Source organism: Odontesthes bonariensis, chromosome 13 (assembly GCF_027942865.1).
Source record: "Odontesthes bonariensis isolate fOdoBon6 chromosome 13, fOdoBon6.hap1, whole genome shotgun sequence".
NCBI classification, from domain to species: Eukaryota; Metazoa; Chordata; class Actinopteri; order Atheriniformes; family Atherinopsidae; genus Odontesthes; species Odontesthes bonariensis.
Window position 1 is genome coordinate 12,357,110 of NC_134518.1, and position 27,798 is coordinate 12,384,907.

A 27,798-nucleotide genomic window follows, 5' to 3' on the forward strand; every position below is an offset into this window, starting at 1 on the left:
ATTTTTGTAATCTAAATAAAATTAGTAGATCCTGCCCTGCTCTTTTTAGCCTGTCATGAATTAATGAGACAGAAGCTAACTGCCTGCACAGTTTTTCTGCTAGTTAGAATGTATCCTGCAGGCCTGTATGAACGATGAGCTAGATTTTTCTGGCAGCTGCCACTTCTTGTGTGCATTATTTAGCTTAACTTTCTCCCTCTGACCTCCCTGCTACACCACATGCGGCATCAGAGAGAACCTCCATCACATACACGTATTATGCAATCCCCTTTGCTCTTTGTACTTCTTCCTCATTCCCCCTCTCCCTGCACCTCTCTTCCTTTCTGACCCAAGAGCTTGCCATCCCCCTGTTTTCTCCTCCTCTCAGATCAGGTTTTCTCTCCCCCCACTGTTTTTCTTTTTTTTTTCTATGTTCCCTCACCTTGCCTGCCCTCCCCTCGTCCGTTCCTCCCTCCGGGCATGTGAAAACACCTGCCTCCTGCAGCTTTTTGTGTGTGTGCGAGTTTTTTCGTTATCCATGCCTGTGTGCAGTCCTATATTTTAGGGGGCTTGAGGGGAGCTTATCAGATGGGCCCTGTGAAGTCTTTGATGGGAGGAGCTGACCCATCAACAAACTGTAAGGTGCTGAGCAAAACAGAACGAACCTTCACCCAACTACAGAATCATTGCAGAGGTTTCTATTTTTCCATTGTGTTCCGTGTAACTTGTGGCATGGGAGCAGTAAGAATGGGAAATTATTACGCACAGTGATCACGCCACCTCTCTGTAAGAGGGCAGGTGGAGCTTTTATAACTGTTTATATTGAGTTACACATTTATAGCTTCTACTGTAGTGGACGTGACAGTTGATTGGAGTGGGTGAGTGGGCTCTTCATTCCCAAGCACTTCTCTCTCAGAGGATGTGAGTAGCCTCGCCATTAATGTGACAGTAAAAATCTAAATTTAGAGTATTTTATTCCTGAAGAGACACAGTGCAAACACCCAACAAGCCCTGCGTGCAAGTGCAGTCGGAAACCTCAGGAAGAAGAGGAAGGCACCAGTCGCTTCGTACTTCCTAGTGTTTTGGGCCGCAGGTGGCAGAATGTGCTCTGATGAATAGTGACACTAGCGACAACCAGCACTGCACAAGTATACTCGAGCAGTGCTGATTTAGGCATCCAACTAAATCCTAGCAGAGGCCATTTGAGTGCATCTCTCATGCCACAGCTGGGGTCTCAAATGACCAATCTGTGGTTGTTATTTGAGGATGCACTGGCTCAGATTTTGAGGATAAACAGTTGATTGTATTTTCGACACTGCTCCCTACTTTTTAGCTCTGTGTTTGGGGAGTTCGTTCTAGCAGAAGCATGTTTCATTTTATGGGAAACTCAACAGAAATTTCAAGTTTAAATCAGATTTGTGGTTCCCAACCTTCGGTGTCCACCCCACTAAGGGGCTGTGGGACGCCTTCACTCCACAAAGGTTGTAAGAATTAGAAATGCATTTGTACAAAATCATAACACAACAATCAAATGTCTTTATGACACTGCTGGTACACACTGAGGCACACTGGCTGTGTGTTTTATGGAATTGCCTGAATAAAATAATTCTGATGGAGTGCATCAACAACCAAGTGCATACAGCTGACTGGGGATTTTTTTTTTTTTTTTTAAAACAACATACTGTACCTCATGTACCCATCCACACAACATGCAGTGCGAAGATACCCTTGATATGTAAACTAAAAGTTGGGAAAAGTTGGAACAGAGAGCCACAACGTCAGCTGCAGACGAAGCAGTCGGGTGGCACTGTGTGTTTGTCTTTTTAAGTAAGTCTTATTTTACTGATGTAAAAGATTCTGTGTTGAAGAGTGTTGGAGCTCTACGTTTTCAGAGTTGGAGCTGTGGAATACCTCGGCTATGAAGATGTGCTGAATCGCCTTCAAGCTCATAGAGTGTCCAAAAAAAAACATGAGAACGCGTGCAAAAAAAATTTTGAGTGTTAAAAGATGCACTGTTGCATCCAGACTGGCAAAACAAGTAGTTCCAGATCATTCTCCCATGCATTATTCTTCATAATCTTTAAAATGATTGCTTCATGTTTGGGGAAATTTTCTTACTCGTTTTCTTGAGCGATGGGAAAACTGGTATGTCTGTGGGATGAATGTTAGGCTGTAGCAAGGAGCCAGCTCCATATCGGCAAACAGTGGCAGTTTGATTAAGTGTGTTAAATGCCAGTAGGATGTTTAATTTCGGATCAGGGGAGAAAGTTTTCTTGTAGTTCTTTGCATTGTGTGCTGTCAGCTGTTATTGCCACCACTACACAAAGTAGCACGGAAATCATCAAAGTGTAGAAAACAAGTGAGGTGTCTTAAAGTAGCTTCCATCTCTAATGCAGTGTCTCCTCTGCAAGCTTGTCTTCAGATCTTTTCGTTTCTCTCGAGACATCACATACTCTTAAGTTTATGTAGTCTAGATTCAAAGACTCTCTCTCTCTTCCAATCAGCTATAGTTATAACAATCCACTGAGTTATACAGTCTCATGAGGGGCTGACACAAAGAACACAGTCAGAGGGTAGATTCATCTTGTTCTACAGTCTGCAGAACACGCAGAAATTGCTCTGATTTCTCATTAAAAAATCATTCATTTTTGTTGGCCCCGTAGCGACTACATGAACGTGTTGGAATATTGAAGCTATTTGGTCTTGGAATGCGGTGATATCTCTGGTGTTAAATAGCATTTAACCATGATTTTGCCACCCTACTTGGCAGGACCTCCCTTGTCATTCTCATCTGTCCTACTCTGCTCCTCAGCTCTCTTAATGCTCTGACCCACTGACTTGACTTTGTACTAAAAGCCAAACGGAGCTGAACGAATAAACAGCTGATGACCGAACAATGGTGACAAAACTGCGTTCAGAAAAAGTCCGGCGGTTTATTTTTAGGGCGCTTTGTGGTAGGCCTGGGAGGAAGCAGGAAGTCAGTGTGGTTGCCGTGGGGATGGGAGGAGAAGAAAAGAATTGGAGCAGACTGGAGGGGAAATGGGTGTGGTGGGTTTGTCTCCCATTAGCCAAATACCTACTGACCACAAACATATTTATTTGCTAGCACAGAAACTGGTCTTATTCAGGGAAAGTATTTTCTAAAGATGTAGCTACTCCGTTAAAGACCGGTTAGTTCAGAACTGACCTCAAGACTGACAATTTGAACTAAAGACCATCTCAAAGAGCTGATCTCAGATCAGAAAAAGGTCAGTGCTCTCTTTACTTAGCCAGCTGCCTTGTAGAATTCTGCCTCTTCATTAAAGTTCTACAAAATCCAACAGTTTCAGAGAAAGTTTTCATTCAGACATGAGATGTTTCATGAATTCAACTTAGAAAATTTGATGCGTGCATATGTAACTGGTGTTGGAATTAAGCTAATGCTTAAAAACCAAGGAACATTTCCATCTTGGGGTGAGCTGTGCGTGTCGGCTTGGCAGTAACTGACCAAAACAGTATTGTTGCAAACAAGTGCCTCCTTAAATAGCTGTGTTTTTTTCTTCAGGGTCATAAATTGAAAATAAATTCCCTGTGACATCATCCTATTTTGGTAGTAATACACGGGCCTTTTTTGTTTTTTTTCAAGGAGGGTTGTTTGCACTCACATTTGTAATATTGATTGCCTGGATACTGAGGCCCACTCCAGGTCTGGAGGGAGTCCAAAGCAATGACATTAGATTGGCCTCTGTTAGCTGTGCACTATCTGCCCCCTTTGGCTGAATCTGGACCATAGTATCCTATTTGCGCTGGGGAAGTTCTCCTGGGACAAGATGTCCCAAGCAAATCCTGAGTTTACAGCTGCTCATGTGGAACAGGTTCAGGAGTCATTTATTCTCAATAGAGTGAAGATGTTTTACTATTTTATTTGGAATATTGGCTCGTCTTAAATTTGACGGCAGCAAAACGTCTCAAATAAAGGGCCCTGTTTACCGCTATGCAGCATCCCCTCTTCCTTCAACAACAGTTTGTAAACATCTGGGAGCCGAGTGTGGACCAGTGTCTGTTCCTTTTTGGTGAGGAATGTTGTCCCATTCTTGTCTGATACATGGAAACCTAGCTGCTCAGCAGTCCTGGGTCTGCTTTGTCATATTTTACATTTCCAAATGTCTTAAACCGGTGAAAGGCGATTTGCACCGATAGGCACTAATGCACTCCGTGCCATCAGAGATGCAGGCTTTGAACTGAGCGCTGATAACAAACCAGATGATCCCTCCCCTTTGTAGTCCGGAGGTCATGACGTGACGTGAAGATTCGAAATCTGATTTCATTAACATTTCACACAGCGTCTCAGCTTTTTCAGATTAAGGGTTGTTAGCTGTGTAGCTGTTAGCTTTATTATTTTACTATGTACGTAATATGTTCGTCGAATTATGTTAGAAATACTCAAACAACAGCGACAGGATGCTGTAAGCTTTAACCTGACATTGATAAAATGCCTCACAATGATGCATATGCTTGTTCAGCACCCAGTGTGCATGGAAGTCAAGGAAGTTTAATTCAAGGCTTATTTAACACACGAATCTCTGCTCGTGGGCGAAATTCTGCCGTACATACCTACTCTCCCTCTCTTCTGTATATGTATGAGTATATTAGCATTTGGTGTCTGTGCAGATTTAGACTTTCAGATGTGACCTTTGTTGTCTAAATGTCAGGGAGATTGGAGAGGGAGCCCATAGAGGTAGGACAGGCTTATGTAATCTTCTCACTGAGTCTCAAGCACACACACATGCACACGCACACAAAAGCACAGATGAGGAGGGGGAGCATGTTTGAGAACGGTTGTCATATCTCAGCTGTGATGCACCGTGCTGCTCTTTGCTCACTGAAAGCCTGGCTTTCAGGAGCCGTCGCTTTTATCAGCATGCATGTGCAGAAAGTGCCCTGGAAATTATTTATGGCTTTAAAAATACTGATATATTGCGCTCCTTTGGTGTTATTCTTTTGAACTTCTTCTGAGGTCCTTTTTTTTTTTTTTTTAATTACTATACTTTTTAGTGTATAGTTGTATAGTTAGGTAGTTGGAGATGGCTGGTTTGGGCGTGTGGGGACTAAACTATAGCTTCATTATTCTCTTTCAAGACTTCATCCCGATTGTGTTGCTCCCCTTTCATGATCTGCCAACACTGATAGCGTCCGATCAACAGGACAAGCGCGACAAGCCTGCGCTGGGTTCATGAGTAACACAGTGTCCACTGTAAGTATTGCTGTGAAAATGAAAGCCAAAGCAGCGATGTGCATGCCAACGGCTAAAATGTGCATCAGATGGGAGCCGGGGCCATTTTGTCCTGTCACCCGCAACACTGGGCCTTAAAGGGCCCTGCAAAGAAAATGTGGTGACTACCAAAAGCTTTCTTGCTTTAGGTTTTAAAAGGCTGCTCTGAAATGTTTGCACATCGCTCCGCTCTGTTGTTACAGTTGCTTCCAACAGCACAGTCTTTGCGGGGATAAGACTTCCAGGGAATATTTCTCGGAACACCCCTAATGTATTATCTGCTTTGCCAACATTCATAAATTTTCTTGGTATGTTCCAAAGACTCATACTGTTTCCAAAAGATACAAAGTCAATGTAGGCCCTGAGCCTAAGAAAAGTCAGCTAAGATAGCAATACATGCCATCTTTGAGCATGAATGAACAGCTGTGTGAATGGTTTGAGGAGTTCTTTCTGATACTTCAATTCAAAACCAATGTACCACTGGTTTTCTCAGCATGTGTGATAGTCTGTCTGATAGTTGTCCCTGTTGTCTGTGCCACTGTGTGTCATCGTGTTTTTCTAGGTCAAGGGTGTGACATGATTGCTGCATTATGGCACAGACATCTTGTTGGTGATTCAAAAGTGTGATCCACAATATGAGCCTGTTCCCAGAAAAGCTGGGACATAAACGGAATGCAAATCACCCCACGTCCATATTTAATTGAAATTGGTACAAATACAACATGTCAGATGTTAAAAATGGCAAATTTTGCACGCAACCAGTTGAACTTTATCAAAGCGAATGCAGTTAATTGGCATCAGGTCACAAACTTTTTATATTTTGCACACTGTCGCAACCTTTATGGTGAGAGGGTTGTAAGCACTGTGCAAACCTCAGTGCTCCTGAATTTGCACTAAAAGTTATTGAGGTGATAAATGTGACGTCCTGCCACAGTTACACTCTGTTACAGTGTCGGGACATGCGAGGCTACTCTGCCATGTTCAGGATTTCAGTGTTATTCAGTTCAAATCAGTCATTTTTTGTATAGTAGACGGGTTCCAATTCAACTTAGTCGTCCTCAATATAAGAGCAAATTTTACATGCCGAAAAAGAAATCCCCTAGTTCTGAGTGAGCTCGCACGCTGGCAGTGAAAGGTGGAGAAGAAGAAGAAGAAGAAGAAGAAGAAGAAGAATGTCCAGCAGATTTCCAGCAGAACCAGACTTGGGCAGGGCGGCTATCAGCCTTGGAGGATGAGAGGGTGGAACAGAGACATAAACGAGCACAGAAACTCCAGGCCTCGGATACCTGCTGTGGGAGAGAAAAAAGGATGGCTGAGGAGTAAACTTTATCTAAAAGGAAAGTTTTTCATTCTGATTGTCAAGGCAGAGAGGGTAACTGCACTGCATACTTCTTCTGCTCGACATCCACCACTTAACATCTGTATGAAATTCCAGCCGACACCTACCACCAACACGCATAAACCTAATCGAGCCATCTTGCAATGGAAACTGTTTCTAGCCAAAGGCAGAGATGGACAAGAATGCTTCTGTCTTCTTTACATAATTACATGCAGCACTTTGCTGTATCTGACGCACATAAGAAAGGATTTGGCAGCGGATGCGCTCTGTGCTAACTGAAAAATAAATGAGTATACTCTGTATACGCTGCACTACACCACTGAGAGGGCAATTCCCACTGGCAAACACCACAGAAGGTTGCCTCTGTTGGTCCATGCCAGTGTTATCAGTGAGGATGTTCCTCTGATGCTGCATTATGTATGCCAATCCATGTTTGTTTATAAAATCCATACATGCGCGATTATTTTTGTCCCCACTGAGTATCGTCTTTACGAGATGTATTAAATGCCCTTCTAGTTCAAAGTTGATAAAACATGATGAAAGGTTTTACAAACTGATGTGCGCACAACAGCGTTTTTGGAGGTGGTTAAGAAGGAAAAAAAATATCGCTCTTGTCCCTTCTTTATTTCCAGAGAAATATCTGCATCGATGTTTTGATTTCGAATGAGTTTACTCTCTTTGTTCATATCAACACTCTTTCACCTTACCGTCTGGTTATTGAATCTGACTGGGAAGTTAAGAGAAAGGCAGCAAGGGCCTGTGAGCCTGGATCCTCACCTGCGTCCGCTTTAGAAAGTGCTTGAAAATGATTTTAGACTGTGGCACTTTGTATTTAGTTTGAGTCCTCCTACTATATACAAGCTTGGACTTACCTTGACTATAATGTGATGAGATGTGATAACTGGCTGATGTGCTGATTATTAAAAAAAAAACTAAATTCTTATCTTTGAATCAATTGAACATTTGGAGAAGCCTCTCAGGATTTGTGCGACGCCTGCTTTAGTGATGTTTGTCTGGTGCACCAGTGATAGCACAGTGTCAGTTTTGTTGATTATCACATCAGCTGAGCATACTGCATCTGATTAATGTGCTGCCACAGATAAGATTGGCATAAAGGCTGACATCATGCCGATGAAACGATAAGATGGTGATCACTTTGAGGAACAGGCATCCATTATTTTTACATTTGTTCCCCTCCAGCTGTTAATGATAAATGATAAATCACCAACGTGATATTTTTAGATGGGGTGAGAGATGAATGAGGTTATGATTCTGCTTTCGGTGGTAGTCAGAAAGGGGGGCTGGCTGTGCCCCTCCCCCGACTGTAGGTGATGGCTGAGGCCGGTGGTCCAGCAGTGGAGCGCTGATCACTACAGGACCGCCTCTCAGGCTCATCTCCCTGGTCCCCGCTCACCGGAAGGCAGCTCAGCAGCTGCGAACAGCCTGCGCTCAGCCTCTCTCTTGTTTGCTTTGAGAATCTATTGGCCTGACAGTTGGTCGGTGTAAGGGAAGAGGCGAAACACCGGCAGGTGTTGACTAGCGGGGAGAAATCGCGGTGCAGACTGATGACGGAGATGATGGTGAGGATGATGCATCTCTTCCCGTGCCTTAATGAATTGCATCGCGTACTCGTGTGAAGAGACGTAGGGACATCTTGTTTTTCCTTTCATTTCTTTTTCTTCTCCTGCCGTATTCCTTGCCCATCGATTATGGTGGATTTCTCGGTCGCTTTGAAGCGACGCGTCTAGACGGGGGAGCTGAAAACAAGCCGTAACACAGAGCCCATCTCAGCATCGGCCTGCAGCGCTGCGCCATGGCCTTGGATGTCCAGACTTGCGCGGTGTTTACGGTGATCGCGGTTCTGGTGCTTGTGAACGTGCTGTTGATGTTCATCCTCGGTACTCGTTAATGGATCTGCGCTTGGGGCCCGGTTCGCAGCGCACCACGCTTTCGTACAGGAGAGGAGAGAAAAGCGGTGCGCGTTGGTCGAGAGCGGGGACACCCGGCGCTCCATCACGGCTACGCGTTGAAATGAATGACGTTGGTACAACATAATGTATTTCTGTTTCCCCCCTCCCCAATCCTTCGTTATGTCTTGTGTCCTCTCACCGTTTGTGATAGCTACTGTTGTCTAGTGGTGGTTGTAGTTGTGCGGATACAGATCTGTGATGCTCCTACCCTCTCTGTGGCGAATGGTAATATATATTCCGCGTTTATAGCCCTAAATATTGTCTTCCCCTTCCACGTCGATCTCCCTCTCCCCCATGTTGTATATTGTGGATTGTACGCATTGGTCCATTATAATCTGTGATAATTCGATTTTTAAAGTGAAAATGAATCTGATGGTGTGTCTCCTTCTTTTTTCTTGCTTTTTCTTTAATCACATCCTACTGCTGCGTCAGGACTTGTTTTTCTTTTGTGATCCACTGTAGCCACATCCACAATATGGCAGCTAATAGCTGTGCAGTGATCCCTCTACAGAAGTTGAACGTGATATTTGTGGCAAATAGCGGTGCAAGTGAGAGGTCTGCGCTGCTGCTCACAGGCTCTAGGGGATCATTGTGATCTCAGCTGAGCTGTAACAGACAGCAGGCAGAGGGCTAGGCCTAATAACGGAGGGCCTCCATCACTCCAGGTTTCCCCCATTTTAGATTCAGCTAAACTCAGCTCCCATTTCACAGCCCCACAATATTCCCATTTCTCCATTTGTGCACAACTTGTCCGTGTTGCACCCATTTTTAACCTCATTATGTAAGGATTATTAAAATGTGGGGCTGGATGGGAACATTTCTTTCAGACAAAATGTCCTCTAAGTGAAAAAGCCTGTCAGATGGAGCTGACCCCAAAAAAGAAAAAAAAACACCTTTCTCCTTTTCTTGCAGTGGCATAGTGTAATAAAGGGTCGAGGCAGGTGTCATTAATGTTGAATGAATGTCAGAAATAGGTATGCTAAAAGCCTGTCCCAGAGCCGTCCATGACAGTCCTATTTATAGAGAAAGACTGGCTGGGATTGTTTGAAGACTCTGTATGTGCGCACCAACACTCATAGCAAAGTGCTGTCGTCTTTTCTGTGTGTGGAGTTGAGTGGTAAATGTTGTATCCCTAGAAAGAGAGGTTTGGCAGCTTCTTATTATGAACACAGATACTTGCATCACATGCCATTGCATGTGGACTGGTGTTGTCATCACTCTGGCACATCGCATAAACATCCTCCTTAGCAGAGACCCCACAGGACTGTAAACTTTAACATATAATTGTAATGTCACAAGATCATCATTGGAACGCTGCAGTGGTTATGGCTAGCACTCATAACACAGTCCTTCTTATAGATCTGTGTTCACATGCGCGCATGTGAGCATGCCAAGTCGTGTGTGAGAGACGGTTTTGAGTGGGTGGCGTGTGTTTTGTTCCTCTTTGAATCGGAGTCCCCCCACACGTCCCAAGGGATCACACATCTGTAATTCCTCCAGGGCAGGTACCCTCTAATAGAGTTTCTGCTTTGTGCCGCGCAGTCAGGAGTGTCAATGTGCAAATGGTGTATCTGGTGAGACAACAATTACGTGTGAGGATGTGCGTGTATTTCTCACCGGTTTTAGGCAGAGCATCTTTGATTGGCTCCCAGACTCGGGGTATAAGTGTATTACATAACAGGGTTGGCAGACACAGGGAGGACGGACCGGTAGACTCGCTCGGTGCGTCGGAAAGAGAAACCTCTTTCTGGAATACGGCATCTTGTTACTCCACATCTCAGGCTCAGCTCTTGAGGGAGGACCGTTGCCTCGACAACTTCCGAAAGGGATTCAATTATCATGATTGTATGAACCGGACTTCTCCATGCATACACTCTCTGAACAGTTACATGCTACAAACATGGTAAGGCTGGCTAAAGGCGTGTTTATGTGTGTGTTTGCTCAGGGATGCTATAGGTGCTTTGGTGCAGCTGTGCTGTGGCTCGAGACAGGAGGATGTCGGAATGCAGTGGATCTGCCAGTGCGGTGAATGCTGATGTGTTGTGCTGCAAAGACGATACAAGCGAGGGAATCGGCTTTCTATTCTTACATGTTTCCTTTTACATGCGCTTGAGCAAGAATCAGAAAACGTTGTCATGAACATCTGCGTGGCAGGATAGATTCCTCTGTATCCATTTGCAATTGACCCAAATACAGCTTTTGCGGTTGAATTACTGATGTTTAACGCTACTGTTTTTTTTATGTTGTAACTGCAGTGTAACCATAATGATGACACGGGCCATTAGAGCTGCTCGACAAACGGGTGATGATGGTTATGATGAGAGGCACCTCTCTGTGTTTGCGTGTGTGTTTACTGTGTGCCATTTGATCAAGCTAGGTATGGGGCTGTGCTGAGGGAGGATTGAGGAAGATTGATTATGTAATGCTTTTAATTTATTCAGACATGTGGAGGGAAAAAGGGATGCAGTATATTGGAGAGGGCAGTACTGATCTCATTTGGGAGATGGAGAGATGAGGCAAAGGAGAGAACAGAAGGGGGGAGGAAACATTTAGCTGTGAATGGATGTCTCGCTCTCGCTTTCCTTTGCTCTTTCTGTATGTTGTCGGTTTGATGGGGAACAGAGACATTGTGCTTATAGTGAGTGGGGTTGACAGTGGAGCAGTGCTGGAGGGAGGGTGGTAGCTGGAAGGGCAAGAAGCAAACCTGACCTCACTTTCAAGTGGTAATCTGTTCTATGGGCTGTTCTGTGGTGCTGTTTCCGACTGAGGTCCTTGTTTCAGATGGTGGCAGTCAGGTTGAACTGATTGAGCTTCCGCTTGTTGTTCCTGCCTTTTGGATATTTTTTTACGGCACATATTTGTGTGAAAGGGGATTTTAGATGAAATTAGTTTCCCTGGATAAACTGTCATTTTCTAAAAATGCTTTTGAGTCCTATTGATTGGTCCTGTTTCCATGGCAGCATGACACATGTTTTTGCAGTAATCCTCCTCTACTCCTCTGTTGGAGGGCTTTTAAACATAAGCGAAGATAAGAGACACCCCACTCAGCGGGCACTCTTTGTGTGCCACCACACTCCCAAATTTGGAAATATTCTGGTGCATCCTCAAGTGTCCTTGCCTCATCCCATCATCTTGTCAATACCAGTGAAGCATCCTCATCTGTCACCATGACGACGGCTGTTCTTTGCCTTCTAGGCATGGACGTCCCTCCTTGAGTTCACTCCTCTGGCCTGATTGGCTTATGTTCCCTGTAGCTGTCTCAGTGAGCCATTGGGGAAGTTGCAGGTTGAAGGGGCCAGCGTATCTGCTGAGTCTGAGAGCTTAGATCCTCACGGGGCGCACACACTCGCACGATCTGCTGTTTCTCGTGGAAATTCTTTTTTCCTTTTTTTTTTTTTTTTTCTTTAAAGCGCATAAACAGGAAGGTATGAAATAATTCAGTTCTAGAAAAATGAGCTGGACGGACAAAGGTTTAAGAAGTGAAATGATAAGTGGAAAAAAAACACAGTTTGCTCAATTAAAAGAAGGTCCTAAAAAGAGTAAAGTATTTTCATATCCACCTATCTGGCATCCCTATCTCCAGGTCTTTGATAACACCTTACCTGGAGCTTAAGCATTGCCTGTCAGGCTTGGTTAGCCCTGGCTGCTCTGCCCACAGCCCCGGGGAGTGGATGCATGGTTAACTCTGGACTGCAGAATGCTGATGAACACTGCTGTGGAGAGAACGGTTTAGATGAACAGTTGGAAATGTGCCACAGAGGCTTACACGGGGTTACCGCACACATGGATGGAAATGTAGCTGCAGTTGTGCATATCTGCATGACTGTGTAGGTGTCGGGGCAACAAAGCTAAGTCGTCAGTGTGATGGATGGTGAAGCTGTGGATTGATGATGTCAGACTCGGGTGTCTCTCAAGAACATTGTCAGCGGTCTCTCGTCCTTTAATGAGAACAACCTTTAGCCTCTCCAGATCCTCTGAAGAATACTCATCACCCTACCGGCTTCAGTGGCCTTACTATGCCCGGTTTCTGCACATCGTGCAGTGCTCTGCTCGTCTGCGTGGTTACACAGCTTTGCAGTGCAACTGTTTATTTTCCACAATGCTTGATGTCCACATTATTTATTCATGATTTTAAAATCAATAGACAAAATCTGATGAGTCATCCATCCATGTTTTTTGTGCCGCAAATGAAACGAGCCTCGGTGCGAGCATGAAGGAGTGAAGATTATCCCTTCACGTCTGTTTGCCCAGCATTTATATTACATTGACACATGTAATTATTATAATGTTGTAATGGGCCAATTACGTCCCTGTGTGAAGACTTGTGTGGTCCCTCTAAACGCAGTGTTGTTTCTCCACTGATGGCTCTGCCTATTTCGTCGTGTTGTATTTGTTCTGTTGTATTGTCGACAGTGTTGGCTATTGTGTCACTCCATTTGCATTGCAATGCCTAAACTGCTAGAGGGCCCTGGCTTTGAGGGTGTGTATTTGCATCCATTAGTAATCTGAGTGGGTTTCGCAACAAGGATTCACACAAATTGAGGCCAAAATTAGGCGCCATATTGTCTTAAAATGAGTTGATTTATTTATTGTTTTGAATCAAGCGAGTCTATTTATTATTGATAAGCATCTGCATGTGTACAGTTCACTCTTGTTTCAGTGGCTTCATGCCGTCAGAATAAAGCACGAGAAAATACTCTCTTTCCCTACATTGTTTTTCTTTTTTTCTTTTTTTTTTTTTTCTTTGCAGTTGATAAGTGGAGGTTCAATCGTCAACGCTGAGGCAGTATGGGACCATGTGACCATGGCGGATCGGGAGTTGGCATTTAAGGCCGGTGACGTCATCAAGGTGCTGGACGCCTCCAACAAGGACTGGTGGTGGGGCCAGATTGATGAGGAGGAAGGATGGTTCCCTGCCAGCTTTGTACGGGTGAGTTAGGTGCAGCTATGTTTGGCCAGTGCCCAAAGACACAACAGACACCCGAAGACACACAAAAACGGTGGCACACGAACATACATACTGCAATACACACATGCACCATTACAATGTCACATACGCAAACACGCAACCTTATTTTAATGATACATAACACCCAAGAGATTAGAGAACAGTTAGCTAAGCGCCTTTATTGGGCATTCAGGGACGATGAAACAAAGATGCTAATGACTCCCCCCACCCCCTTTTAGCTTGCCTTGGCATCACCTTCAACTCGTGCCCCTGGTGAAATTAAATTAACAGCAGCTTCACATTACGTTGTGGTTACATTATATCTCCTCCTTCAACTGCATTAACACATAAGTCTGGTGCGACTTCCGCATGAATGTTTTTTACCTCCTTTATTACGACGTTTCTTCCCACCTCTGTGTGTTTTTTTGGGGGGGTTTTTTTGTTTTGTTTTTTTTCTTTAACTGAACTGTTAAAAGAGTAAAGTGTCTCTGAACTCAAATTCAAAGGCATAGATCTGCAAGTATGATTCAGTTTGGAAGTAAATCCTTGTCCATTTGGATACTCACAAAATTGTCGCATGGCAACTTGAGATATGCATTGTACATAAAGGGAGAATGGAGATATCTTGCATCCGGTAATTACGCTTAAGCATTGAAAATCATTTGCAAATTTCAGGGAGGAAGGTGAGTTTAGACATCATTTTAAGAAATTCTATGCAGGTAATTGGGTATTTTTATGTAAATATCATATCAAACAAATTATTATTCGAAGCAGAATTGTTTCATATGTCTTTGAACATGCCTGGAGGGACTCTTTATCCTAATGAGGGCAGAGTTAGCATTCCTGCTGTAGGTGGAGACCTCCTACTGTAGAACCCGCCCCCCTCCAGACACTCCTCATGGCCATTCCCACCTGTCCACCCTTCCATATTCACTCCTGAGAGGCCAGGGCAGACAGGCTGACTGATTGTCAACCAAAAAGTATCTTTCTGTTCTGTCATTCTCTCTCTCCAAGGTGGAACCCCACCCTCCTCAGCCCCAAACAAAACAGGTTTTCTATATCAACCCCATAGCAACTCCACGGTTCCAAAACACCACGTCAAAGGTGCGTTCTCCCAGCTTCATCTACCCATCCAGCCTGCCCCCGCTCACCCACCCGCTCCAGTCTGTCCACGCAACGTACCCTCGACATTTACCCAAACATTAATGTGCCCATGACGTTATCACATCATTCCGCGAAGGGGTCGATAGAGAGGCAGAACTGACGAGTCAAAAGTAAAGATTATGTGAAAAGCCCTCTTAATGGCCAAAAGTGAAATTCTACAGATGTGTTCACATTTGGACTGATCATTCTTGTTAACATTAATGGTTACTTCTGTTTCGTAGATTAATCTTTTTCCTCAGCACACTGTTTACTATTGACTCTTGAGTATTTTTCAGTCTTGCGCTACCAGTTCTCGTCTGCAGTCAGTGCTCTACCACCTGTCACTCTGCTTGTCTATGGCGCTACATTTCCCATCTTGTGTTTGGCATTCTACCCGTCGGTTCTTTGATGTTCTCTTGGCAAACTGTGTGTCATCAGGTGTTGGCTTCTTGGCATCTGAGACCACGCTCACTTTGGCCCCTTCTATGAGCGAGAGTGGAGCAAGCCTATGTGTGTGGTGTGAGTGCGTGTTGGTGGGTGCATGCTTGAGGTGAGGCGTGCGGATGTGTAATAGGGGAAGTTTTGTGAGTCACACACAAGGCCGAAGTTGGGCATTGAATGTCCTCAGTCTCCGAAAAATGGCTTTTTATACTCGGGAGCGTGTTTAGCCGTTTGTCCCTCACCTAGTCATCCTTCAAACTATCAGAGACCCTTTAAACAAAGCTCTGTGTGCAAGGGATGAGTTGACGTATTTGGTGTGTGTGCTGTTTTTTGGGAGCGTGTTGGTGCAAAATATTTGATCGTGTTAATGCCTGGTAATAAAAAAAAAAAAAGATGATGATTGTACATGAATCTGTTCACTAAAAGTTTCTGTAAGGGTGCACAGTTCTTATCATTGGCTTTGTTTGTCGGTGTGTTTTTGAATATATTTGTCCTCAGCTGTGGGTGAATCAGGAGGACGGTGGAGGGGAGCCGGCCGAGGGGACCAGCGAGGTGCAGAATGGGCACCTGGATCCAACCAATGACTGCCTGTGTCTGGGCTCACCCCTCCAAAACCGAGACCAGATGAGGGCTAACGTCATCAATGAGATCATGAGCACGGAGAGACACTACATTAAACACCTCAAGGACATCTGTGAGGTAGTAAACATGTGCACACACATTACTCTGCTTCACTGTTCCGGGATGCGCCTCGCCACCTTCAGTAACAAAACCTCAAAACCTATATTTGAATCTGAATAAAACCCTGTAAATCTTTCAATTTCTTTTATAATCCTTGGAAATTCCTCTGCCTATGTCAGCAGATATGATTCGCTGCATTTAAGGAAATGTAGAATTTCAGCCCTCAAATATTTTGAGCTAAAGTCATGTTACCATTCTTCACAAATGTGCGAATTTGGAATAATTGTGAATCCCTGTAGCACAGTAAATGTGCGAGCGTGGTTTGTGTTAAATGGGATGTGGTAGTATGGCAAGATGGGGAGTTTGACACAGTGTCTGATTGTTGTGTCTTGGTGTTTAGTGATGGCGTGCACACAACAGTTTACAATGTTTGTGAATGATTTACATAAAGTTAATCAAAAGTGAAGCAGCACCACATGTTACTTAGGTAAGCTGAAACAAATAGCTATGGGGATAGAGGATAATTGATAGTGATTTAACATGTTGTCATGTCCGTAGCTACAAGCTAAAAATAGAGTTAGACTCATAAAAACGCAAGCTAGTTCAGGTTTGATTGTCTGAAGTGCTGTTTTTCAGCAGCAGTTATTCCATAAGTGCATAGCGGTCATATCAGAACAGAGTCAAATTAAAAAAAACTTTGCAGCTGTGACTTTGGGTGGCTGCTAGTGCAAGTTTCTGCTTATCTAATTATCTTTCTCTCTTAATCCGCTGTATACCCTTTGTTTACACTGTGGATGGAGCATGATGTTTGAAAATAGTTGCAATAGGGAAGATTTTTCACATCCCCACCTTCACACTTCTTGCATCCTGCATTTTTTGAGTTTGCTTTAACATGCACAGGCAAGAAATGTGGTGCAGCTCACGAGTTTGTGAGCTTCGAAACGCACATGACAAGCCAGTCATAAGGGAGATTTATACCTTATCATAGCCATTTTCAAACGTTGTCCGTCACATAGTTCACAGCAAATGGCTCAGAAAATCTATAAGAATAAAAATGAATGCTTACCTAATGGAGAAATGTGAATTCACTGACAATGATTTATTCAGATTAAGCTGCACTTTTTAATCTTTACATGAAATGCTAAAGCTTGACTGTGTTTGATTCGTTTAAAGCAGCCACGTCTCAGTTTTTCTGCGTGCGGTCTTAAGTTTTTGCATCCCATCTTGTTTCAGGGCTACTTGCGCCAGTGCAGGAAGCGCGTGGACATGTTCAATGACGACCAGTTGAAGGTCATTTTTGGGAACATCGAGGACATCTACCGCTTCCAGATGGGCTTTGTTAGAGATCTGGAGAAACAGTACAACACAGAGGACCCCCACCTCTCTGAAATCGGGCCATGCTTTTTAGAACACGTGAGCACTTTCCTCTTTATTGCATTTTCTTCATTTTTTTCTTTGAACACACTGAAAACTAATGAGGATAAAAAATTTAAAAAAAGGAAAAAAAGAGCTAAGATGCCGTTTCCAGCCGAGGGAAGCTATAACGGCTAGTGATTTGTTGGGTCTGTAATCTTAAAATCTGAACAAAATTTTCTCGGTATCTTCAGATAACACCGAAGCTGCGGAGGTAATGAAGTCAGGAGCAGACCATTTAAGATAACAGACAATTATGTCATGATCCTGAGGAAAAGAATGAAAATTCTAGAAACCTGTGTTCAGTGGCAGTCCACTACTTAGTATTTCATGGAAGACGTTGTCCCTAATCCTCTCTGTTAATGTATCTCTCTCTTTTACACTACAGCAAGACGGTTTCTGGATCTATTCAGAATACTGTAACAACCACTTGGATGCCTGCATGGAGCTGAGCAAACTGATGAGGGATGGCAGGTACCAGCACTTCTTCGAGGCTTGTCGCCTCCTCCAGCAAATGATCGACATTGCCATAGATGGCTTCTTGCTCACCCCTGTCCAGAAAATCTGCAAATACCCCCTCCAGTTGGCTGAGCTCCTTAAATATACCGCGCAGGAGCACAGGTAACGTACACCGGCAATATTTCATTTCATCCAATGAGTTTCACTGTAATCCATTTTGTCGGAAAAGAAGGCGCCACTGATGCGGCGTTGTGTTCCAGATGCATTGTGTTGAAATGCAGCTGCTGCAAGTGCTGGGTTTATCCCTCTGAAGCGGCAATTATCCATGCATGAGCTGAAGTAAATGTTGGTTTGCGTAGTTTTAGCAGCTTGTTCGTGTCTTAAAAGAAAACATTTCAATTAGGGGACGTCAGCCACAATAAAAAGATGTGCCGCAGCACTGCAATCCATATTATTTTCAAAGAAGTGCACGGCCAGAACATTATTCCATTGAGCATTGCATATAAATAGATTATAGATAAGATATGAATTGGGGCTTTCTCTGGCACATACTCTATGCAAGATTCCACATTTTCCACAAAACTGCGTGCACAGCACGGAAGCCGAGTGCACAACATAAACGTTTGCAGATGAGCTCTCAAACACAGATGTGAGCATCCAGATGTGCAAACTCTTATGTGCAAGCCCGCAGAAACATGGTGCGAATGATTCAGCGTGTCTAAGCCAGCTCAAGGTCATTCATAAAACAGGCGATCTCAGCCAGAGAGGGCCAGGTGCCAGCTCTGCCAGCAAGGCCTGCCAGATCGCAGTGTTTGTCTGTTAGGGAGCTGTGGAGAATCTGCCAGATACAGGCCTGTCTCTGTCACTCTTTTACACACAATGCTGTCACACACACATACACTTTATCTTCCAAAGTGAGGCTGGGATCCGTAGTACATCTAAGCCAGAGGGATAAATCCAGCTCAGTTAGCACAGACACCAACAGAGTTAACTGTGAGTAAAGAGATTGGCTGATTAGAATGAAGTCACAGTGGGTTATTTTGACTGTGTTCAGCTAGACTTGCCACTGTTACTTGAGTCCATAGCCGCTGTCTTTGATAGGCTACCCTGTATCATTCGCTACAGCAACATTACATGTGTCTGAGTGATGAAACTCGGAAGGGTTACAACTTTGTCCCTCCACACCCCGGAGTAATTACGTGCACACTGTGTCTATAGTGACTATCGATACGTGGCAGCAGCCCTGGCCGTGATGCGGAATGTCACTCAACAGATCAATGAGAGGAAGAGGAGACTGGAGAACATTGATAAGATTGCCCAATGGCAGGCTTCAGTTCTCGACTGGGAGGTACGTACTTTATTAAAGAATCCCCTCGCCGAATCCCCTCCATTAATTCCTTAAGTGTTGGTATATTTAACAAACTGAGAAGGTTGTTTTCTGAACTTTCAGCTTTCCAGACATCAGCATGAACCCTGCACCTGATAGCCTCTTGTGAAGTAATGTTAAAAAAAGTTTAAAGGTGTAATCAAGGAATGTAATGCTGTGCTTTCAAAGGTGGAATGATTGTAAGAGATTAAGAAAAAAAAAAAACAGTGCCCAAAATTCAGTTGAAATCAGACTCGACATCCCCATAATGCAGCTGGTGTTATACCTCCTGTTTTCTAATATGTTTCACCTTGTGTGACTGTTGTTTCCAACAACAAAAAAAAAAAAAAGCAGCTATGTCTACGACAGCGTGTTAGGGACGCTACTTCATCATAACCAGAGGAGGCAAGGACGGTATTACCAAAAAAATGTGTATTTACTGTTGAGATTAAGCCTGAGATGAGATACTTTCCTCATTTTAGCCTAGAATAAGCATATTGTCCTGAGACATTGCCCGGCCTCGGGGACATCAAAAAGCGAACAACATGCCGATTTGGATCATGTGATTGGTGCGTTTTTGCATCTGGAAGTGCAGCACCGTGAACTGATACCATTTTCTTTCTGACAAAAGTATGTGCATGAGATCATGTACAAGAATAATGCATTTCTTTTCTTGGAAATTTATGGCTTTAATCTTTTTTTTTTTTTGCACACAGTGACCCTAATATATGCTGTATTACATATACCCCTGATAAGATTCAAAGTGACATTAATTATGATGGTTAATGTCTCAGATTTCTTCAGAGCCACATAAAACATGACACAACTCTCCACAGGCTGAGTAGGACTGAATAGAACGAGTAAAATGACTAAGTGCGCAAAGTCCAAGTGTTCTTTTAATTGGCTGAGTCTATCTGTGTTTACGTATAGGGGGATGATATCTTAGACAGGAGCTCAGAGCTTATCTACACTGGGGAGTTGTCATGGATCTATCAACCGTATGGACGCAGCCAGCAGCGAGTCTTCTTTCTCTTTGATCACCAGCTGGTACTTTGTAAGAAGGTAAGCTCTTTCCATCTCCCTTTGGTTCGTTTTCTTCCGTTTCATTTCAAAACTTTGTCGGGTGAAAACAAGCTAATTGCTGCGATGCATCCTCAGCTTGTGATCCTGAAAGTCGTTGTATCACATGGCCGGTGACAGTGATGCATGAAGACAATGTGACTTTACAAAACCCTTGTGATGAGCCGAAAATACATTACATAATGCTGTGTGAGACCCACCAGTCCTCTGTGAGAAGAAGCATCCAAATCCTCAGCGCCTCTCACAAAATGGGGGCTGTGGTAGTTTGAGCTCTAATGCACCAAGGCTATACTCTCTCCTGTCAGACGGCTGTTCACGCTTGGCTAGACGCAATACATGCACAGAGACGGAGACACAAATGCAGGCAGACACGGAGACACAAACATACACGGAGGCCTGATAAAAGCATCATCACACACAGACGAACAGCATTTTCATCATTGCAAAGACAAACGCAGAACAAAACCGAACCAAGACATACAGATGTGCTGTCTTTCTGTTTTCCTGTCCTGCAGTTCTCACAGTTGAACATCTCTGGCACCAGAAGTGAACCCCTGTGCGCCTTAAGAACTTCCTTTGGGTTTGCTGTCCCGGCCTACTGTCAAGATGCTCTGAATTATAAACTCCAGACTGTGTTTTTTCGCTCATGCATATCCAGTATCCTCAGTCCAACATGCGTAGGGCCTCCCACCAGCCCACGGGGTGTATTACAGTAGGAGCACGTTGCAAGAAGACTTCCATCTTTTCTTTTCATCCTCTCCTTATCGGCACAAAGATCCACACTTATCTCTCCGTGCTGATTTAAAAGATGCCTTTCCTTCTACCTTCCTTTCAGGGTAAAAGTGAGGATTGTTTTGTTTTTTTTCTTTGCTCTCTTTCTCCTGCAAATGATAAAAGTTACATAGATTAAGGGTGTTTTGTTTGATGTGCTTCTGTGGAGCCTCAGTGCAGCATGCTTGATAATCATAATCTTAAAGCAATCATAAAGTGATGACATTGGATAAAAGCTATTTTGAGTTTCTCGCTGAAAATGCTTGAGTCAGTGTAATGCATCCTGTGCAGTGTGTGCGTGCTGAAGCGGCTGGTGGTGTTGGCAGAATGAGTGAGTCGAATAACTTACTAATGATATTGGTATTTGGTTAGGATTTACACATTAATCAGTGGTGATAGACAAAGAGTTTTGTGAAAGAAAGAAAATGAAGTTTCTGTAATAACATGATCTCGTGACAATCTCTGTTCTGAATTACATTTTCAAAAAGTTCTTCCACCTTTCTACTCCCTCTTTCAGTTCTTACTTTTTCTACTTTGCTCCCACCTGCAAATGAAGCAGATTAGGAGGAGTTAAAAATGCACGTATAAGTTTAGGAAACGGGACATACTCATCGGTCGTATTTCCTGTTGCATGACGTGATGCTGCTCTACACAAAACCTACCAAAGCCAGCCTAAATGGTTTTCATCTCACCACTTCCACTTCTGGATTATGAACCAAGCTTTGTACATGTGGACAAACGTACCTCCGGCATGCGTTCTGGAGAGACTGACCTGTAATAACCCGTTAAGCAGCGCACAGCACCAGCGTTTGATTGTGGAAATGTATTGTGGCATCCGGGAGCAGATTTACTGAGGCATTCTGCAATGCTTTTGAAGGTTTTTGCATCTTTGGGCATCAGATGGACGGGGTTGTACTCGACAGACTCCCAGGATACCAAGGGAGAAATGCTTGTTGACAGCTCTAAAGTTTACCGCACACACACACACACACACACACGCACACACACACACACACATGCACTTACAGGCATCTTCCTCTCTTATTCACCAGGATCTGATACGCCGGGACATCCTGTACTATAAGGGCCGCATCGACATGGACCGCTACGAGGTTCGGGACGCCGTAGACGGGCGTGACGACGACTTCAACGTCAGCGTGAAGAACGCCTTCAAGTTGTGCAGCAAAGACAGTGAGGAGCTCCACATCTTCTTGGCTAAAAAGCCAGAGGAGAAGATCCGCTGGCTCAGGGCCTTCCACGAGGAGAGGAAGATGGTGCAGGAGGATGAGAAAATCGGTGAGCCATACACACCTCCCGCAGTTTACTTTGCAATGTGCTCTCAGGTTTAAAAAGTTGGCTTCCATGTGTACAGTAAGCAATGTTGCGCTTAAGTTTCAGCCATTGAATGGGCATAGTAATCTTGTTTCAGCTCTAAGTAGCTGTATCATGGGGAGAAGGACTCTTTCCTTTTCTCTTGTCTGCCACTTAATAAAAACATAGATTATGCCTCAGCTGTTCCTCAGTCTCAATAAAAGACACCATGTTGCAGTTTATGACCTTAAAGCCGACGTGCTGTAATTTATTTGTTTTGGTGGTTGTTTAGGTTTTGAGATCTCTGAGTACCAGAAGCGACAGGCAGCCATGACGGTGAGAAAGGTGACCAAACAGAAAGGTGAGGCAACAAGAAGATATCAGGTGATTCCCCTCTTTTTTTTTGTTTCCTCGCTGGTGTGCTCTGTCTTCTCATCGCTGTTTACTCTTCCCTTAACCTGCTCTCTTTTTTTTTTTTTCCACTTTCCACACCTTTTTTAACACGAACTTTGTTTATGAGCGGACCTAGGCCTGTCTTGTACCAAGTAAGCTAGAAAAGTCAAGAGGTTTCATGTCTACTCACTTTATTATGTCCAATATTCGTCTCTGAGTTAATTATCTGTCAGCCCTTACATGAGAATAATTTGATATGAGTTGTAAAGCCGCTGTTAAGCATCTATGAAAAGACAGAGGGCTGTTTGCATGAAGTATTGAGCTTAAAGGACGATACCGGTGTTCAGGACATGTGGGTTCTGTGTCATGCTTGTCTTGAAACTATTTAGTACTTCAGACTGTTTGAATGTCTTTCTCTCGCTGAGTTAGAGTGGTTGTTAGCACTTTCAGTTCCACTCGCACGCAGACTGTCGACACAATAATCAACTCTTTAGTGTGGTACTTAAAGTCTGAGCAGCCATTTATTTTGTTAACAGTCATTTTTTAGCACAAGGGTAATTAGTCATAAACTGTGTTAGGCGATCTCAAACAATTGCACAACATGGCAAACTGAAGTCAGGAGATCCATGTATTTTCCTCAAAATGAGAGAATGAGAATGAGAGACATTCGTGGCACTGAAACGGTGTATGTCGAAGACTGACACTGGCCTGGTTTCCATTGTTTTTTTTTACCATGTTTCCATTTACATTTAGAAGATGTGAATAAGGAAATATGAATGAAGAGTAAACCAAGCAGACACAAAAAAATGAATATACTCGCTTGAGGTGGTTTTTGATGCTTTGAGTAGGAATTGATTGACATTAGGGGGACTCGGGTCAGACACGGGTCAGACACTTTGGGACTCGGGTCAGACACTTTGGGACTCGGGTCAGACACTTTGGGACTCGGGTCAGACCTCGCAAAGATTAAAATGAAATCACTGCTGTTGCCGGCAAACAGTAAACTCGTGACTGATTGGCATCTTCCCAGATACGATAAAATGTCCCAGGTGTGGACAAAAATTTCTGAACCAGCGCTACTTCCATTTTCATCCTGTGGATGTCCATCGCAGTATTTGTTGTCATTTTCCTTTTTTCTCCTCGCAGTGAGAGCTTTCGTATCTGATTAGGACAACTTCTTACCCTATTGGATTACAACTGCCAGCAATGTAGGCTATACTCTGGCGACATCATGCAGCCTAATTTATTCACAAGAGACCAGTCAATGGAAACATGTCGGGTTCGTGTTTCTTTATTTTATTTTTTTTTGCGGCTTTTCTAAAAGATCGCTTTAGATTTGCTTCACATGTGAATGGAAACCCAGTTAGTTACAGGTCGACCTTTACCGACACCCGCCAGCTAGCTCAGTAACAGAAGAACCCGTCGAACAAGCTTTTCAAGATGCGACTTCCTGACACGACAGAGGACCCACATATTCACTCTGCTGCTATCATCCTTTAAGATTTAGTCATTTTACTGCTAGGCTAGATGTTTCTACATTTACCATTTCTGATGTTCTTGCCAGTTTCACAATAAGCATGACCATCCATTAAGGTATTAATGAACTAATGACCACTGCTGGAATGTTCTCTCTGACGTTAGGAACCCTGTAGATGTCTGTCAGAAGTAAATGTTGTGTGTTTCTAAGTGCTGTATGTGTACATGGCTGGCACAAGGTGAAGTACTCTCTTGAATTTCAGATTCATTTATAGATTTCATCTTGAGAAAGAGGGCCATGTTGTATGGACATGGTTTGAAAATGATAAAGGTATATGCACTAGAGTTCTCCTTAGAGCTAGCACAATAAGATGCCATGGCAACTGCTAAGCAGCATTGGGAGGTGTTGTGTTTAACGTTGGCATTGGAGCATGCAGTCACTGTCCAATCTGTTTACAAGCATTATCTTGACTATCCAAGATAAACAGGCTGTACTAACACAAATAGATCAAACCCCTTCTAACTACTAAAACAGTGTTTGGCAAAGTATCTTTAATAGAAGACACTGTTCCTCATCCCTTTATTTCATTTTGTAAGGTGCCATGGCAACTTTTGAATATTTCATCTCCAAATATTGTTATCTCTTTCTTAATTACAGTAGCATAGTTGTGATGCTTGTAGACTGTAGCTAAATGACATGTTAGACTGTAGTTTTAGCGCATATTAGCAGCTTTCTGTTGGCTCTATTTCCGCCACTCTTGTGTTCTCAAGTGTCGAGGGTGCTATTCAAACAAATGTGCTGTTACCAAACATGGAAGAACAGCATCCCGTGTCCAAACGCCTGGTGTCATCATAGTATCGGGTGTAACCTGTCCGTTCTCTTGTTTGCCTGCGACAGTTTGATTGAATAGCATCTTTAGTCTCCCTTGTGTCATTGCAAGAGCTGAATTCCACTTTCCTCTCAATTCAGCGTTCATCGTATGATCATACCGTGTCATATCTCAGGATAAATATGCAGGAATGTTAACTAAAGGCTCATTTTGTCTGTCTACATGCTTGTTTTCTGTGGAAGCATGACTTGGTGTTGTGTTGTTGTGTCTGTTTCATATACAATACTGACAATGTTTCCTCTTTGCTGCCCACCTCCCTTCTTTTTTTTGTCTCTTTTGCTTTGTGCCCTGCACCGCCTCCTTGTCCCCCTCCCCTCGCAACCCCTCCCTGCTCTTTTTTGCGCCTGCCTTCCCAGGTGTAAACAGGTGCACGCCCCCCTCATACCCGCCCCCCCAGGACCCCCTCAGTGCGGGGCAGTATGAGGTAACGGAGGACATGGCACAAGGAGAGGTTTTTGAATTCAGTCAATCCAAAAGAGGCCAGGCTCCTTTCTGGCAGAATTTTAGTAGATTAGCTCCATTTAAGAAATAGAGAAACACGGACTCTTCTGAAGGACCAGCTATTTTTCTTAGAAGCACTAAACACTGGATGATTATGTCCCATAATGAAGAAAATACGAAAAACACACATACACAAGAGACTTTGAAGTCAAGGACCAATGTTATTATAACGATTGATTGGAAGCACCAAGAGGACTGAAGACTTGGATTAAAAAAAAAAAGATAAAAAATTGAGAAATAAAATCCAACTTTACAACTCATATATGTTAGTAACGTTCTTAGTTATCATGCTTTTCCAGCTGACTCAACTGTCATGAACCCTTTGGATTCTGCATATTCACGCCATCCGAATGTTCTGGAGTTATTCAGATTGTTGTATGATTTCAACTTTTTTTTAATCCGTCATCTGGAAAGAAACGCGAGGTCCGAGCCAGGTCGCTCCTCGTTGTACGATTGTGTCCAAAAAGCTGAGATCATGCTGCGCTGCTATGTGAGATTGTTTGTTGCATTCTTCTGAATGTGAGACGGGCGAGATGACGACCTCGGCCGCGGGATGTGTTGTGCGTGGGACACTCCAAGCTCGACCACCGTCGTCACCTCTGAGTCGGATCATCCCACCACTGATCACAGACTCATATGTGCTCTGCTGACGTCCGCATCATGCAGTCTGCATAGAATAACCTACCAGTTTTTATTTCTTTTCTCTTTTTTTTTTCGACTAAATCTGGTGTTCAGTCTTCCCTTCCTTCTCTGCATCCCTCCTGTCCTCTCTATCTCTCTACCCACCTGCTCAGCTTCTGTGAGTCTGTGGCTCTCAGAGGAAGGATTTCATTCTTTTTTGGAAACCTGCCATCGGCCATGATAGGACGGGTCAGGGAACAAATCATCACTCGCAACATCAGTAGAATATTTACATCCTCTCACCAAGCACTTGTGACAGGGTGTCCGCAACCGCTCACGCCGAGGCTCAGTGCACCGCTCAGATGAAACAGCTGGGAGCAGGAGATAGGCAGGTTATGGTCCACCTGCCTCGTGTCACAGCCCCTCCCCCGCTCTCCTCAGAGACCACCCCTGTAGCACTGTGCTGGCAGCTCACTGGGTGTTTGGAAAGAGCACAGCCTACCTCCGGGAATGAGCAGTAAAAGTCAAGTTGATGCATCGGCCAAGGTTTAAAATCTGTTTCCTTTTTTTTTTTATTATTATTATTATTTCACATCAGCTGTAAAAGAAAAGACTTCCTCGGTTGACTTAATGATTTTGTAGTGCTCGCACAGTAAAATATATCCAATCTGCAATCTTTTTTCTCTCATTTGAGTACAAGTGACACAAATATGCAATGCTGCAGCGGGATGAGTACGTGCAAACCCTCACCAGCGCAGAGGTGAAAAATGACCCCCCCAGAAAAAACAAATAGTCAAGAACATTTAGGTTGCTCTCCAGTGAAAAGACCACTGCGGCAGGGAGCAGATACCGTGGGGTTGGGGGTAGGAAGGGGAATTTACTCTGTAGCATGCAGGTGTCCTCTGATGGATTCGTGCATCTCTGAAGACTGCAGCTTCGAATCTTGGCTCGCCGCCCTGTCACGATGTTTTCCAAATCTGATCCATGTTCTGGCGGTTAGCTCCGGCACTGTTAAGTGATTTACAAAGGACTGTGGCTTGATCAGATTGATTTGTTTCATCAACAAAGTCCCCAAAGCTGCTGTACCATAAGAGTCCCTGTGCTGAGGCGTTAGATAAGAGAGGATCTGAGGGACTGAGGAGAAACTACCAATTTACACTCATCGTGAGGGTGTACTCTTTTCTACTCTTGGAATGTAAGTGAAACATCTGTCCACAGTTTGTAATTTATATTTTGACATAAGAAGTACATTTTGTGTTGAATTCTACCACCCGATGGACAGTACACATACACACCAGTATGACAACTTGTGCAATGTGATATATCATTATATATCCTCACTACTCACAACAACTTGATATGAAAGAGTTATATATTGTTCTATGTCATTTGTTTGCCTTCTTATAGGCCTTATAACCTATTGGATTTAAAAAAAAAAAAAAAAAAGACCGTAGAATTGCTTTGTATGTTGTGTAATTTATGTTTTGTTTCAGTAAAGAAAGTTGAGAAATGGGTGAGTTGGCTGCTGGTGTCTGTAGAGATGGCTCCCAGTAAGATTGTTTTGGAAGATAATTCTCTTGCCTGGCACAGCAAAAAGATATGGTTCCCAGGCCATGATAACCTCAGGTCCCATGCTACACCCACCCTCATCCCCCCCCCCCCCCCCCCCCCCCCCCAACTCAACACTACCACCAGTACCGATTTACGGACACAAGCATGCAGGCAAACACACACACACACACACACACACACACGCACAATCGCG

At 43.7% G+C, this 27,798-nt stretch overlaps 1 protein-coding gene across 10 annotated transcripts in view; it reads left to right on the top strand.

Annotated features, from left to right (window-relative positions):
* Positions 1–27,699, top strand: part of arhgef9a (Cdc42 guanine nucleotide exchange factor (GEF) 9a) — a 40,171-nt gene extending 12,472 nt beyond the window's left edge. For 3 of the 10 annotated variants that reach the window (XM_075480991.1, XM_075480995.1, XM_075480992.1), the window contains 10 exons: positions 13,290–13,469; positions 14,502–14,591; positions 15,570–15,770; positions 16,986–17,165; positions 17,554–17,786; positions 18,843–18,972; positions 19,921–20,052; positions 21,894–22,137; positions 22,445–22,513; positions 25,268–27,699. In XM_075480991.1, coding sequence (XP_075337106.1) covers positions 13,290–13,469; positions 14,502–14,591; positions 15,570–15,770; positions 16,986–17,165; positions 17,554–17,786; positions 18,843–18,972; positions 19,921–20,052; positions 21,894–22,137; positions 22,445–22,513; positions 25,268–25,443 — 1,635 coding nt within the window. In that variant the 3' untranslated portion in view covers positions 25,444–27,699. The other 7 variants (XM_075480998.1, XM_075481001.1, XM_075480996.1 and 4 more) reach the window with 7 other exon arrangements.
* Positions 27,700–27,798: the final 99 nt, after the last annotated feature.